The sequence below is a fragment of the Numenius arquata genome, unplaced genomic scaffold (assembly GCF_964106895.1).
Source record: "Numenius arquata unplaced genomic scaffold, bNumArq3.hap1.1 HAP1_SCAFFOLD_1384, whole genome shotgun sequence".
Classification (NCBI taxonomy): domain Eukaryota; kingdom Metazoa; phylum Chordata; class Aves; order Charadriiformes; family Scolopacidae; genus Numenius; species Numenius arquata.
Genome location: NW_027414204.1, coordinates 2972 through 18970, shown reverse-complemented (window position 1 = coordinate 18970; position 15999 = coordinate 2972). Strand labels below are relative to the sequence as shown.

The window sequence follows — 15999 nt, the reverse complement described above, 5'->3', positions numbered from 1 at the left end:
GGGGGAACCATTATAAAAAGGGGGGGGGGGGGGGCACTGGGGGGAACCATTGGGGAATGGGGGGGGGGGGGGCGACGACACACATTGGGGAGAACCATTATTCCCTGGGGGGGGGGGGGGGGGGTTGGGGGTCCCCCCCCTCCCATCTCACACCCCCCCCCCCCGCCCCCCTCCCCCCCAGGTCCTGCTTCCCGCCAAGACCCTCCTCCACCGCCTCAAGTTCGGAACCGACCCCCCCCTCCTTCTGACACCGCCCCCCCCCGGAAAAAAAAAAACCAACCCCTCCCCCACTCTCTTAAAGGGCTACACACGTGCCAACAATTCCCCCCCCCCAAAAAAAAAACACCCACCAGCACCCCCCCCCCAAAACCCCCCCACCCGGGGCTCCAGGCTGGGCCGGACCCTTTTTTTTGGGGACGGGGGGGGGCACCCCCCCCCCCCCCCCAAAAACAAAAAAAATATACTCGGGGGGGGGGGGGAGAAGCACTGAGGGGGGGGACACCCCGATTTTTTTAACACACCCCCCCCTTTTTTTTTTTTAATCCACCTCTTTGTAACGCCCGAGACACGAAATAAAGGCGATGGTTGAGATTTGGGGGGTCTTTGGGGGTTTTTTTTGGGGGGGCTGGGGGGGGGGGCTCGGGGGGGGGGGGGGGTCCTATGATTTTGGGGGGGCCCCGGGGGGGGGGGGGAACCACCCCATTTTTTACACCCCCTCCCCCCCTTTTTAAACCCACCCCTTTGTAACCCCCCGAGATGCGAATTGAAGGCGATGGTTGAGATTTTTTTAGGAGGGGGGTCTTTGGGGGAAAGGGGGGGGTTGGGGGGGGTCCCCAGGATTTTGGTGGGGGTCCCTATGATTTTTGGGGGGGTCCCTGGGGATTTGGGGGGGGGGTCCTGGGGGGATACACCCCACTTTTTACACACACCCCCCCCCCCCCCCTTTTTAACTCTTCTCTTTAAGAGACGAAATAAAGGCGACGGTTGACATTTGGGGGGGTTTTTAGGGGCTGGGGGGGGTTTGGGGGGTCCCCATGATTTTTGGGGGGATCCCTATGATTTTTGGGGGGGGCCCCGGGGGGGGGGGAACACCCCACTTTTTAACCCCCCCCCCTTCTTTTACCCCTCCTCCCCCTTTTACCCCACCTCTTTGAGAGACGAAATAAAGGCGACGGTTGAGATTTGGGGGGGTCTTTGGGCTTTTGAGGGGCTGGGGGGGTTGGGGGGGGTCCCCATGATTTGGGGGGGGCCCCGGGGGGGGTCCTCAAAAATCGTCGTCGTCGCAGATATCGAGGAAGACGTCGAAGGCCTCGCGGTTGCAGTTGCCGTCGGGGCTGAAGACGTATTTGTGGAAGGAGCCGTCGACGCAAACGGCTATTTTTTTTTGGGGGGGGTTTTAGTAGGGTTTTTTTTTTGGGGGGGTTAAAAATTTGGGGGCGGGGAGGGGGGTCACGCACTCACCGATGACGGAGCTGGGGCTGCGGCCCCCCCGGCCGAAGGCGCAGAGGGAGGGGGCTTCGGGGGGGGGCGGCGAAACTGGCCAAGGACCACTGGGACTCAACGTAGGGACCCAGCACCGGCCCCACTTTCCCCACACGGGCCAACCTTGGGGGGGAAGGGGGGGGGCACAAAAAAAAAAAAAAAAGGGGGGGTTGGGGTAGTTTAGGGGACCCCCCCGCACCCTAAAATATGGGGGGGGGCCCCCCATATCATGGGGGGAGTAGCACACAGCAGCGTTTTGGGGGTCCCCCCCCCCCCCGCTTAGTCCTTGATTTGGGGGATTTTCCTCACCCTTTTTGTGTATGTTCCCCCCCCCCCCCCCCCATTTTATGCCCCCCCTCTCATTTTTGGGGTGTCCCCCCCCACCTTTATTTCGGGGATCCCCCCCCCCAACCCCCCATCCCACTTTTAGACTCTCTTTTACCCCCAAAACTCCTCCATTTTTGGTCTCCATCCACCCCTTGAGCTCCCCCCATTTTGGCCTGTACCCTCTTTTGGAGACCCCCCCCCACCCACAATTTTGGGGGACCCCCCCCCGGATTTTGAGGGACCCCCCTCTTTATTTCGGGGACCCCCCCAACCCCCTCATCTCACTTTTAGACTCTCTTTTACCCCCAAACCCTTCCATTTCTGGGCTCCCTCCACCCCTCGAGCCCCCTCATTTCGGCCTGTACCCCCTTTTGGGGACCCTCCCCTCGATTTTGGGGGACCCCCCCTGGATTTTGGGGGACCCCCCCGGATTTTTGGGGTCCCCCCCGACTCCCTCCAACCCCCCCATCCCACTTTTAGACTCTCTTTTACCCCCAAACCCTTCCATTTCTGGGCTCTCTCCACCCCTCGAACCCCATCGTTTTGGCCTGTACGTTTTGGACCCCCCCCCCCTTCGATTTTGGGGGACCCCCCCGGATTTTGGGGGACGACCCCCCCCGGATTTTTGGGTCCCCCCCCGACTCACGCCGAGCGCCGGTTGAGCCTGGTGTCCCTCAGGGCGAAGACGTGGCCGGTCCCCTTTGTCGCTGGTGGCGCAGAGAAAAGCCGAATCGGGGCTAAACGCTAAACTGGGGGGACCCCAAAAAAAAAACCACCATTTAAAAAAAAAAAGGGGGGGGCGCTTTGGGAGAAAAGAGGGGGGGGGGGTGTGTCTCCCAGTTGTCCCAGTTTTACCAGTAAAGGGTGGCGGGGTCGGTGCCGCGGCGGAGCTCCAGCAGGCGGGCTCGGTTTTGGGTGCAGAAGAGGCGGATTAGGGTCCCCCGTCTGGAGGCCGAGGCCACCAGGGTCCCGGGGGGGCTGAGGGCAACGCACCCCACTTCGCTCTGGTGGGCGTTAATGGTCACCGGAGCCGAGGACGTCCCCGGTTTGGCGCTGCCCAGGTCCTGGGGGGGGGGACACAAAGGGGTTAGGACCCCCCCCAGTATGCCCCAGTATCCCCCAGTACCCCCCCAGTATCCTCTCACCCCCCCCTCCGGTATCACTCATAAACCTACAACCCCCCCCAATACCTCCCTGTGGCTTCCACATCCCTCCAGTGCCCCCCCCCAGTCCCGAAGGGGGGGGCACAAGGAGTGAGGACCCCCCCAGTATCCCCCAGTACCTCCCAGTACCCCCCAGTACCCCCCCAGTATCCCCTCACCCTCCTCCGGTATTACCCATAAACCTACAACCCCCCCCAATACCTCCCTGTGGCTTCCACATCTCTCCAGTGCCCCCCCCCAGTCCCGAAGGGGGGGGCACAGGGAGTGAGGACCCCCCCAGTATCCCCCAGTACCTCCCAGTATCCCCCAGTGCCCCCCCACCCCCCTCCAGTATCACCCATAAACCTACAACCCCCCCAATACCTCCCTGTGGCTTCCACATCCCTCCAGTGGCCCCCCCCAGTCCCGAAGGGGGGGGCACAGGGAGTGAGGACCCCCCCCCCCCCCAGTATCCCCCAGTACCGCCCCAGTATCCCCCAGTACTGCCCAGTATCCCCCAGTGCCCCCCAGTATACCCACACCCCCCTCCACACAACTACATCCCCCCTGGTATCGACCTTCCAGTGCTCCCCCCGTCACTCCCAGTTCCCCCCAGATCCTGGAGGGGGGGGGGGGGGGCACAGGGAGTGAGGATCCCCCACCCCCAGTATCCCCCAGTTCCTCCCAGTATCCCCAGCACCCCCCAGTATCCCAAAATCCCCTTCCATTCCTACCCCACACACCTACATCCACCCCAAATACCACCCCCCCCATTGCTCCCAGTTCCCCCCAGTTCCCCCCAGATCCTGGGGGGGGGGACAGGGAGTGAGGACCCCCCCCCAGTCCCTCCCAGTTCCTCCCAGTCCCTCCCAGTATCCCCCCATACACCTACATCCCACCCAGTACCTCTCTCTGTTCTCTACATCCTTCCATTCCACCTCCTCATCAATCCCAGTTGCCCCCCAGTTCCTGGAGTTGGGGGGGGGGCACAGGGAGTGAGGACCCCCCCCCCCCCCAGTATCCCCCAGTCCCTCCCAGTCCCTCCCAGTATCCCCCCAGTTCCTCACCACCAGCTGGAGGCTCCCGCACTTGTGCCCGGGGAAAACCAGCAGCGCTTTCTCCAAACTGGGGCAGAGCTCGCAGATCCCTGGGGGGGGGGGGGTCACAGTGACCTCAGGGGGGGGCCCCCCCAAATCTTTGGGGTCCCCCCGGACTTTTGGGGACCCCCCCCAAACCTCTGGAACCCCCCAAAACCCCCCTCCCCTCCCTTAAAGGCTGCCCCCTGGTGGCTGGGGGGGGTTTGAGGGATCCAAGTCAACCTACTCTGCGGGGGGGGCCCCGAACTTCTGGGTCCCCCCCCCCGACTTTTGGGGTGCCCCCCCTCGAATTTTAGGGTGCCCCCCCACCTTTGGAAACCCCCCCAAACCCCTGGAACCCCCCCTAAGCCCCCCCTCCCTTAAAGGCTGCCCCCTGGTGGCTGGGGGGGGGGTTGAGGGATCCAAGTCAACCTACTCTGCGGGGGGGGGCCCCCGAACTTCTGGGTCCCCCCCCCCGACTTTTGGGGTGCCCCCCCTCGAATTTTAGGGTGCCCCCCCACCTTTGGAAACCCCCCCAAACCCCTGGAACCCCCCCAAACCCCCCCCCCCGGTGGCCGGGAGGTCTGTGGGATCCAAGTCAACCTACTTTGGGGGGGGGGGGCAAACTTCCGGGTCCCCCCCCGACTTTTGGGGTGCCCCCCCTCGAATTTTAGGGTGCCCCCCCACCTTTGGGGACCCCCCCAAACCCCTGGAACCCCCCCAAACCCCCCCCCCGGTGGCTGGGAGATCTGTGGGATCCAAGTCAACCTACTTTGGGGGGGGGGGCTGAAATTCGGGGTCCCCCCCCGACTTTTGGGGTGCCCCCCCTCGAATTTTAGGGTGCCCCCCCCACCTTTGGGGACCCCCCCCAAACTCCTGGAACCCCCCCAAAACCCCCCCCTCCCTTAAAGGCTGCCCCCTGGTGGCTGGGGGGGGGGGGTTGAGGGAGGCAAGTCAACCTACTCTGGGGGGGGGGGGGGGCTGAAATTCGGGGTGTCCCCCCCGACTTTTGGGGTGCCCCCCCTCGAATTTTAGGGTGCCCCCCCACCTTTGGGGACCCCCCCCAAACCCCTGGAACCCCCCCAAACCCCCCCCTGGTGGCTGGGAGGTCTGAGGGAGCCAAGTCAACCTACTTTGGGGGGGGGGGGGGGAACTTCGGGGTCCCCCCCTGACTTTTGGGGTGCCCCCCCTCGAATTTTAGGGTGCCCCCCCACCTTTGGGGACCCCCCCAAACTCCTGGAACCCCCCCAAACCCCCCCCCCCTCCCTTAAAGGCTGCCCCCTGGTGGCTGGGGGGGGGGGTTGAGGGATCCAAGTCAACCTACTCTGGGGGGGGGGCCGAAATTCGGGGTCCCCCCCCCGACTTTTAGGGTGCCCCCCCCCGACTTTTGGGGTGCCCCCCCACCTTTGGGGACCCCCCCCAAACCCCTGGAACCCCCCCAACCCCCCCCCCCCCCGGTGGCTGGGAGATCTGAAGGATCCAAGTCAACCTACTTTGGGGGGGGGGGGGCAAACTTCGGGGTCCCCCCCGACTTTTGGGGTGCCCCCCCTCGAATTTTAGGGTGCCCCCCCCATATTTTAGGGGTGTCCCGTCCCCCCCCCTTTCTACCTTTGGGGTTGTCGCGGGTGTCGAACTCGAAGAGCTTGGCGGGACGGTGGGGGAAGGAGAAGACGTAGAGACGGCTCTGCAGCACCACCACCAACCTGGAGGGGGGGGGGGGAGAAGAGAAACGAGCAGATTTTGGGGTGTCGTCCCCCCCCCCAAAAAAAAAAAAAGAGCTGGTTTTGGGGTGAATCGGAAGGATTTTGGCTCACTTATCGTGGCGCATGCGGACGGCCAGGACGGGCTTGGGGAAGGCGAACTCCAGCACCAGTTTGTCCTTTCCTTCCCGGGCGTCGTCCCAGATCAGCACTGGGAAAAATGGGGGGGGGGGGTCCGTTTTTGGGGGGGGGGGTGGGTGTCCTAAACCCCTGGGTCCCCTTTTTTGGGGGGGGTCCCAGAAATGTGGGTCCCTTTTGGGGGGGGGTCCCTGATTCCTGGGGTCCCTTTTTGGGGGGGTCCTAAACCCCTGGGTCCCTTTTGGGGGGGTTTGGGGGGGGACACACAAATCTGGGGGCCGACTGGGGGGGGGTTTTTGGGGGGGTCCCGATTTCTGGGGTCCCTTTTTGGGGGTGTCCTAAAACCCCTGGGTCCCTTTTGGGGGGGGGGGGACACAAATCTGGGGCCCAATTGGGGGGGGGTTTTGGGGGGGTCCCGATTTCTGGTGTCCCTTTTTGGGGGGGTCCTAAACCCCTGGGTCCCCTTTTTGGGGGGGTCCCAGAAATTTGAGCCCCTTTTGGGGGGGGTCCCCGATTCCTGGGGTCCCTTTTTGGGGGGGTCCTAAACCCCTGGGTCCCTTTTGGGGGGGGTTTGGGGGGGGACACACAAATCTGGGGGCCGACTGGGGGGGGTTTGGGGGGGTCCCGATTTCTGGGGTCCCTTTTTGGGGGTGTCCTAAACCCCTGGGTCCCTTTTGGGGGGGGGGACACAAATCTGGGGCCCAATTGGGGGGGGGTTTGGGGGGGGTCCCGATTTCTGGTGTCCCTTTTTGGGGGGGGTCCTAAACCCCTGGGTCCCCTTTTTGGGGGGGTCCCAGACATTTGAGTCCCTTTTGGGGGGGGTCCCCGATTCCTGGGGTCCCTTTTTGGGGGGGTCCTAAACCCCTGGGTCCCTTTTTGGGGGGGGGAGGGACACAAATCTGGGGCCCGATTGGGGGGGGTCCCCAATTCCTGGGTCCCTTTTTGGGGGGGGGGGGGGGTTGGGGGGGTCCCGATTCCTGGGGTTCATTTTTGGGGGGGGGGGGGGAGAAAATCTAGGTCCCTTTTTGGGGGGGTTTGGGGGGGTTTTTTTGGGGGAGGCAATATTTTAGGGTCCCAAAGCGGAGGGGGGAGGGATCCCCAAAGGGTTTTTTTGGGGGGGGGGTCGTACCTGAACTCTCGGGGAATTTGGGGTGGGTGCCCCCCCCGACGATGGCCAGCAGGTTGGAGCGGTTCAGCATCTCCACCAGCCCCACGCTCCCCACTTGTTCAGCATCTAGAATAAAAAAAAGGGCCCCCCCCCCCCCCCACAATTTTAGGGAACCCCCCCCCCCGCAATGTTTTAGAGAGCACCCGGACCCGTGGAGGGGAATTGAGGGGGGTTTGGGGGGGCCCTAAACCTGCCCCCCCCCCCCCCCCCCTTGGCTTCATGCACAGGGAAGGGACAAAATGGCCGCCGGAGAGACCCCCCCATCCCCGGGTTGGGGGGGGGGACACCCCAAAATGACACCTCCCCCCCCCAAAATCCCTCAATGGGTTGGGGGAACCCCTCCTGTAAGTGCCCCCTGCCCCTCCACCTCAGGTCTAGGGACTCCCCAAAATACCCCCCCCCCCAAAAACCGCCCCCCCCAACCCGGGTAAAGGGGACCCACAAAATGGCCGCCACAGAGTCCCCTCCTCCCCCAGGTTGGGGAGACCCCAAAATGACACCCCCCCCAGCACCCCAAAACCCCCTCATTGGGTTGGGGGGACCCCCCCCCCGTAAATGTTGTCACCCCCCAGGTCTAGAGACACACACCCCCCCCCCCAAAAATACCCCCCAGCCCCCCCAAACCATCCCCCCTCAAAGGGAACCCACAAAATGGCCGCCACAGAGCCCCCTCCCAAGGAGGGGGGGACCCCAAAATTCCTCTTAGACCCCCAAAAGCCCCCCCCAAATCCCTCCTTTAGACTTGCCCCCCCCCAGCCCCCCTCCCAGACTGGGGGGACCCCAAAATTCCCCTTAGGCCCCCCCCAAAACCCAGTCTTTAGACTTGGGGACCCCCCAGCCCCCCTCCCAGGCCGGGGGGACCCCAAAATTCCCCTTAGGCCCCCCAAAATCCCTTCTTTAGACTTGGGGACCCCCCCAGCCCCCCTCCCAGACGGGGGGGGGGCCCAAAATTCCCCTTAGGCCCCCCCAAAACCCAGTCTTTAGGCCTAGGGACCCCCCCCCAGCCCCCCTCCCAGGCCGGGGGGACCCCAAAATTCCCCTTAGTCCCCCCCAAACCCATTCTTTAGGCCTAGGGAGGCCCCCCCCAGGCCGGGGGTGACCCCAAAATACCCCCCCAGCCCCTCGCCCATGCCCAGACACCCCCCTCCAGATGCCGGGAAACGGGGGGGGTGTAGGGGGGTAAATGACCCCTACCCCCCCCCCCCCCCCCCCCCAACTTCCCTCACCCAAATGCCCCTTCTCCATCAGGGGTTCCACGTTGAAGATCCGCACCCCGGAATCCATCGCCACGCAAAAACAGCCTAAAAACAATGGGGGGGGGGGGGGGGGGGTGATGTGTGCTACTAGACAGCGAGGAGGGGGGGGGGTAGGGGGGGGAAGGGTTGATTTTTGGGGTGTTTTTGAGGTGTTTTTGGGGGGTTCCCCCCACTCACTCTGGTCCTGGTTGAAGCGGACGCTGTTCACCCCCCGGCCCTGCGCCATGGTGGGGGGGGGGCGGAGGGAGGTAACGGAGGTGCTGGGGGGTTAAAGTGGGGGTCCCCTCACTCCCCTAAACCCCCCCCTGAGCCCCCCAAAATCCCTCCGGTGCCGTCTGAACCCCCCCCGGGTCCCCCCCAGCACCGACCCGGTACCGGCGGTAAACACCGCTGGACGCTAAACCATCGAGTCTCCTCAGGAGAGGGCGGCTAGAGCGGACTTCCGGTCACGTGAAGCGCGCCCAGCCAATCAAACGCCTCGGAGGGCGACGGCGGGAAGCCGGCGGCCGTCGCTCGGCGACGGCGCCATCTTGGAAGCGAGCAAGGCGCCATCTTGGGAGAGGGCAAGGGGGGGGCGGGAAGGAGTTGCCTAGCAACGGCGCCATCTTGGGGAAGGGCAGGGGGTAGAACGGGGTTGCCTAGCAACGGCGCCATCTTAGGAAAGGGCAACCCAGCACACCCGCACCCCCCCCCCCCATCCGCCATCTTGGAAGCTGGCAAAGAGGCGGCCATGCTTGAAACTGGCAGCTGGGTGGCTTCATTTGGGGGGGGTGGTGTGTGTCCCCCCCCCCCAAAAGCAGGGTGACCTTTGCCCCCTGAGGGTCAACGAGGGCAGGCGGGAGGTCATTGGGGCAACATTTATTCCCCTACCCCTCCCCCCCGAGGCCGCCGCCGCCATGTTGGAACCTGGCAGGCGGCCATCTTGGAGCCTGGCGAAGCCTTTTTCCGGCGGCCATCTTGGAACCTGGCAGGCGGCCATCTTGGAACCTGGTGAAGGCTTTCCGGCGGCCATCTTGGAACCTGGCAGGCGGCCATCTTGGAACCTGGTGAAGGCTTTCTGGCGGCCATCTTGGAACCTGGCCGGCGGCCATCTTGGAACCTGGTGAAGGCTTTCTGGCCGCCATCTTGGAACCTGGCCGGCAGCCATCTTGGAACCTGGTGTGGTGAAGGCTTTCTTGGCGGCCATCTTGGAACCTGGGGCGGCCATGTTGGAACCTGGCAGGCGGCCATCTTGGAACCTGGTGAAGGCTTTCTGGCCGCCATCTTGGAACCTGGCAGTCGACTTCGGTGGGGGTTTTCGGGGAGGGGTGAAGTTGGGGGGGGGGTGTGTGTGTGTCTCAATCGTCCTCGTCCCCCCCCAGGTAATGGCAGACGGCGTCGTAGTCCAGCTCCAGCACCCGCCCGGCCCCCGTCGTCCCTCTCCAGCTGCACCAGCGCCCGGCTGCGCCCCGGCTCTCGCTCCAGGATCCGCCCCACCTTTTATTGGGGGGAGGAGGGGGGGGGAAATAAGTTATTTGGGGGGGAGGGGTGTCTCCAAGCAACGACACCACCCCACCCCAACACCCCCACCCCACCCCCCCGGCGGCCATGACGGAGGGGGGGGGTTGTCACTCACCTTCCCGGCGTGTGGGCCCAGCACCACCATGACGCGGTCGGCGTCCCCCCGGGGGATGACGGTTTCCAACATGGCTTCCTTCAAACCTGGGGGAGGGGGGGGGGGACACGGGGGATTAAAAGGAAAGGGGTTCCCCTCCCCCCCACGCCCCCCCCCCCCTCTCCCTTAATTTGCCCCCCCCCCCCCCCCCCCCCCCCCCACTCACCCTCCACCAGTTGCCCCTCGTCCGTCCGGCAAACGCAGGTGTCCGGGGAGAGCAGATCCTCCACCACCAGCTGGAGGGGGCAACGAGGTGTGGGGGGGGGAGGACACACACTTATGGGGCAGAAGAACCCTGCCGTGGGGCAGAGGGACACCCCCCCCCCCCCCCCCCCAACCCCTACCCCAAAGACACCCCACAGCCTGCCCCGTGGGGTGTCGAGAGGCTGGTTATGGGGTGTAGGATGCCCCCCCATAGGGCATCTGGGACCGGTTATGGGGGCGCTGGGACCCTGCTATGGGGCAGAGGGTCCACCCACCCCCACCCCATGGGGTGTCCAGGGGGCTGTGGGACCGGTTATGGGGCACTGGGACCCCGCTACAGGGCAGAGGGACCCCCCCACCCTGCCCCCATGGGGCGTCCAGGTGGATGTGGGGCTGGTTATGGGGCACTGAGACCCCCCCGTGGGGCACCTGGGACTGGTTACGGGGGGACTGGGACCCTGCTATGGGGCACAGAAACCCCCCCACCCTGCCCCATGGGGTATCCAGGCGGATGTGGGGGCTGGTTATGGGGCACTGGGACCCCGCTACGGGGCAGAGGGCCCACCCGGACCCACCCACCCCTGCCCCATGGGGTGTCCAGGCAGATGTGGGGGCTGGTTATGGGGCACTGAGACCCCCCCCGTGGGGCACCTGGGACCGGTTATGGGGCACTGAGACCCCGCTACGGGGCAGAGGGACCCCCCCACCCTGCCCCATGGGGTATCCAGGCAGATGTGGGGCTGGTTATGGGGCACTGAGACCCCCCCTATGGGGCACCTGGGACTGGCTATGGGGGGGCTGGGACCCCACTATGGGGCAGAGCGCCCACTCACCCTGCCCCATAGACCCCCAACCCAGCCCCACAGGGTGTCCAGGTGGATGTGGGGCTGGTTATGGGGCACCCCGAGGGGCCTATAGGGCACCCTATGGATCCAGGGATGCTCTGGGGGTTCCCGGGGGGGATGCTATAGGGTGCCCCACAGATGTGTGGGTCGCTATAGGGCAGCCCCACGGAGCAGAATAGGACTACAGGGTACCCCACCAAACCAAGGTGCTCTATAGAGTGCCCCATGGGGGGGCTATAGGGTGCCCCATGGACCTGGGGGTGTTCTGGGGTGCCCCGGGGGGGGTGTGTGTGTGTGTGTGTGTGCTATAGGGTGCCCCACGGATGTGTGGGTCGCTATGGGGCAGCCCCATAGGCTCACCTTGCAGTTGTAGTAGCGACCGGCGCGGAAGTCCCGGGCCACGCAGCGAACCCTCAGGTCCCGGCGTAGCCAGTGCGGGGGGGGGGCGCCCCCCGGGGCTCCTTCGCTGCCCTATAGCGGGGGTTGTGGGGCAGGACCCACATCATAGGGGACAGACCCCCAAAATATATAGGGCTCCCACCCCACCCCTCAGCCCCATAGGGCTCATAACCCCCCTCTCTCCAGAGCCCTATAGGGATCCGTACCCCCCCCCCCCGCCCTATAGGGGTCCTGCCCCTCCCCCCCCCCCCCGAGATCTATAGGGCTCCCCCCTCCCCCCCTGGCCCTATAGGGACCCCCCCAACTCTCACCTCTCCGTGTCGGGGGGGGGGTTTCCTCTTGCCCCCCCCCCCGCTGGGGGGGGGTCCGTCCCCTCCTCCCCCCCCTTCCCCGGGGGGGGCCCGCCTGGTTTGCCTGGGGTGGGGGGGGGGAAAACTGGGATGTACTGGGAGGAACTGGGATGATCGACGGTGGTGGTGTGGGGGGGCGGGCAAGGGGGAGGGGTTTTGGGGGGTTACTGGGGGGAACTGGGAAGTACTGGGAGGAACTGGGATGCTCGGGGGGGGCGGGGAAAGGGAGGAGGAGGGGTTGGGGGGGGGTTACTGGGAGACACTGGGCTGTACTGGGAGGCACTAGGGGGTTACCAGGGGGCACTGGGATGTACTGGGAGGCACTGGGGGGTTCCTGGGGGGTACTGGGAGGCACTGGAGGGTTACTGGGGGGAACTGGGGGGTTACTGGGGGGCACTGGGGTGTACTGGGAGGCACTTGGGGGTTACCAGGGGGCACTGGGATGTACTGGAGGGTTACTGGGGGGTACTGGGAGGCACTGGAGGGTTACTGGGGGGAACTGGAGGGTTACTGGGGGGCACTGGGGTGTACTGGGAGGCACTGGGAGGCCCTGGGGAGCTACTGGGAGGCCCTGGGGGGCTACTGGGGGAGATAACTGGTGGTTACTGGTGGTTACTGGGAGTTACTGGGAGACTCACCGGGTGGGGGGGCCGGTCTCAGGCTGTACTGGCTGATGGTCACCGCTTGCCCCCCCAGTTCCAGCCTCACCACGGCCCGGGCAGTTTCGGGGTCCAGCCCCCTCAATCTGGGGGGTGTGGGGGGGGGTCACAAAAATGGGGGGGGTTAAGACACGACCCCTCCCCCATCCCTCCCTCCCCCCCCTTACTGGGTTATACTGGGATATACTGGAATGGGGGGGTGGAGGGCTCACCTTGCCGCACATGTCACGGTGGGGGCCGGCTGTGATGAGGACGGTGCCCCCCACTTTTAACGTGGGCCCCCCCCCAGCTAAAAGATCGGGGGAGGGGGGGGGTTGCCCCTCCCCCACCACGGGGGGGGGTCCCCCGAATTAGGGGGGGGGAGGGGCGGGGGGGGGTGGGGGGAGGAGGGGAAGCCCCCAGGCCCAGCCCCCGGGGGCGCAGAACGGTGCTCCAGGGGGGGCCACCACCCTGGGGGGGGGGGGGGGCAAAGGGGTGAGGGACCCCCCCCCCGGACCCACAAGTGCTCCCCCCAGCCCCATAAGTGTCCCCCAAGTGCCCCCCCAACCCCATAACTCCCCCCTCAACCCCCCTAGGACCCCCCCCCAAGTGCCCCCCCAGCCCCATAACTGCCCCCCAAGTGCCCCCCCAGCCCCATAACTCCCCCCTCAACCCCCTCAACCCCCCTAGGACCCCCCCCAAGTGCCCCCCCAGCCCCATAACTCCCCCCTCAACCCCCCCAGGACCCCCCAAGTGCCCCCCCAGCCCCATAGCTCCCCCTCAGCACCCACCCCCAGCCCCATAACTCCCCCCTCAACCCTTCCAAGTGCCCCCCCCAATCCCGTAACTCCCCCCTCAACCCCCCCAGGACCCCCCAATTGCCCCCCCAGCCCCATAGTTCCCCCTCAGCGCCCCCCCCCAGCCCCATAGCTCCCCCTCAGAATCCCTCCCAGCCCCATAACTCCCCCCCAAGTGCCCCCCCCAGCCCCATAACTTCCCCCTCAACCCCTCTAGGACCCCTCCAAGTGCCCTTCCAGCCCCATAACTCCCATCTCAACCCACCCAAAGCCCCCCCCCCCCCCAGCCTCATTGAGGGGTACCTGGACACCCCACACCCCCTCCGGATTTTGGGGGGCCCCCCCTCACCGTTTGAAGGTGCGGCCGATGCCCTCCCCCTGGCTCCAGCCCATCCCCCGCAGCATGGCCAGCCCGAAGGCTTCCACCGGCACCGCCTCGTAGTCCTGGGGACCCTGGGGGGGAACATGGAGGGGGGGGCACTTAGGGGGCAGTTATGAGGCCGGGGGGGGGTGCTTATGGGGAGTTATGGGGCTGGGGGAGGTCCTTAGGGTGAAATTAAGGGGGTAAGGGGGCACTTAGGGGGGCCTGGGGGGGTGAAGGAAGAGTTATGGGGCTGGGGGGGGCACTAAAGGGGCCATGGGGGGGGCACAGAGGGGGGGGGAGGGAGTAGGGGGGCACTTAGGGGGCAGTTATGGGGCTGGGGGGGGCACTTAGGGGAGAGTTATGGGGCTGGGGGAGGCCCTTAAGGGGAAATTAAGGGGGTAAGGGGGCACTTAGGGGAGCCTGGGGGGGTGAAGGAAGAGTTATGGGGCTGGGGGGGGCACTAAAGGGGCCCTAGAGGGTCACAGAGGGGGGGGAATGAGTGGGGGGGGCACTTAGGGGGCAGTTATGGGGCTGGGGGGGGGACTTGGGGGTCCCGGGGGGGTCGGGGTCACTTACCGGTTGGGGCCGTGGGGCATCGTCTCTGTCCCCCAGTTGGAGGGGGATGGAAATGGGGGGGCCGGGGGGGCCCTCTCCCTGCTCCTGGCTCTGCCGCGCCTCTGGGGGGATAAGGAGGAGGGGCTGGGTCTTCTCCCCAGTTCCTCCCAGTTCCTCCCAGTTCCCCTTTCCCCCCCCATACTGGTACCAGCTTCCCCCTACAGTGGGGTATTGGGGTCTCCCCGAACTCCTGGGTCCCCCTCCCCAGGATTCCTGGGTCCCCTCCCCAGTTCCTCCCAGTTCCTCCCAGTCCCCCGGACTCCTGGGTCCCCCCCAGTCCCTCCCAATTCCTCCCAGTTCCCCTTATATCCCCATACTGGTACCAGCATCCCCCTACAGCTGGGTATCCCCGAAGTCCTGGGTCCCCCTCCCCAGGATTCCTGGGTCCCCTCCCCAGTTCCTCCCAGTTCCTCCCAGTTCCCCCCAGTCCCCCAGACTCCTAGGTCCCCCCCAGTCCCCCTTCCCCCCCCCATACTGGTACCAGCATCCCCCTACAGTGGGATATTGGGGTCTCACGGCTCTCCCCAGACGCCTTGATCCCCTCCCAGTCCCTCCCAGTGCCCCCCAGTTCCCCTTACCCCCCCATACTGCTACCAGCTTCCCCCTAGAGTGGGATATTGGGGTCTCCCTGAACTTCTGGGTCCCCCCCCGGGATTCCTGGGTCCCCTCCCCAGTTCCTCCCAGTTCCCCCCAGTCCCCCGGACTCCTGGGTCCCCCCCAGTTCTCCCCAGTCCCTCCCAGTCCCCATCACTCACCCTGTATCAGCTCCTGCACCGCCTGGGCCTCCACGGACATGGGGGGGTCCCCGGAGGGGGCGGAGTCCGGGCTGGGGGCGTGGTCAGCGTCGGGGGCGGGGCTTGGGGAGGGGGCGTGGCCTGGCTCCCCCCGGGGCGGGGGGGGGCTCGGGGTTCCTCCAGCGGTGGGAGGGGATGAGGGGGATGATCAGCTCCTTCGGAGGGGGCGGGGCCGGGCGGACGCTGGGAGGCGGGGCCAGAAGGTTAACCACGCCTTCATTCAGCCAGGCCACGCCCACAAAGATACAAAGCCACGCTCCCTTAAAAATAACACCATTTATACACCTGTCTCAAGCCACGCCCCCCGAGCAGGCCTCAAGCCACGCCCCCCTCCAAAAACCACGCCCCCAAACAGCATCTCATTAATCCCTCGCCTCAAACCACGCCCCATTTCGGCCCGAAGCCACGCCCACCAAAGCGAACCCCGCACGGAGAGACCCGCCTCAACCCACGCCCCCTCTTTAGCCACGCCCCCTCGCCAAACCCGCCACTGCGCATGTGCGGCATTCCCGGCATACCCCGCGCGCATGCGCACGGCGGGGTCTGCGACCACCCTCCCGCGCATGCGCAGTGCCACTGACCCCCCCCCCCCCCCCCGCCCACCTCAGCAGCTCCCGGTCCTCCACCGCCGTGAGGAAATCCGTGTCGCCGCCGCTTCCTTCTCCCCCTACGCCGGGCTCCGCGCAGGGCCCGGCCGCCAGCACCCGCCGCCGTTCCGCCTTCCGGCTGAACCCAAACGATACCGGCCCCGGCGGCCCGGTTGCCGCCGCCTTGCCGGCCTCGGCTCCGCTGCTCGCCGCCATCTTTGCCGCGGGGCACTGTGGGAAAATGGCGGCGGGGTCAGCCGCCCTCTCTCTCTCTCCCCCCGTTCCGGACTACAACTCCCGTCGGCCTTTGCGCCTCGCTTCCGCCCTCCCTCTGCCGCTCGTCCCGCCCCTTCCTCCACTCCTCCGCCGCTGATTGGTGGAGGCGCCCGCCCGTCAGCCCCCGGCCCGCCGCCCGCCTGGCGCCCGCCGGCCTCGCGCCCGTTGCCGTGGCGACCCCGCGGCT

The 15999-nt window shown here is 66.1% G+C and overlaps 2 protein-coding genes across 2 annotated transcripts; both read right to left on the bottom strand.

The window, feature by feature from the left end:
- Positions 1–1264: 1264 nt before the first annotated feature.
- On the bottom strand, positions 1265–8515 carry WDR45 (WD repeat domain 45). Its single transcript, XM_074167037.1, is given in 12 exon segments — positions 1265–1374; positions 1462–1525; positions 1527–1605; positions 2456–2511; positions 2513–2558; positions 2665–2873; positions 4019–4098; positions 5636–5730; positions 5842–5938; positions 6995–7099; positions 8260–8334; positions 8467–8515. Coding segments are annotated over 12 exon segments (1065 nt in total).
- Positions 8516–9626: 1111 nt separating this feature from the next.
- On the bottom strand, positions 9627–15752 carry LOC141477850 (G-patch domain and KOW motifs-containing protein-like). Its single transcript, XM_074167036.1, is given in 11 exon segments — positions 9627–9707; positions 9709–9765; positions 9905–9990; positions 10110–10179; positions 11353–11463; positions 12450–12486; positions 13526–13629; positions 14117–14217; positions 14911–15040; positions 15042–15132; positions 15553–15752. Coding segments are annotated over 11 exon segments (1068 nt in total).
- Positions 15753–15999: the final 247 nt, after the last annotated feature.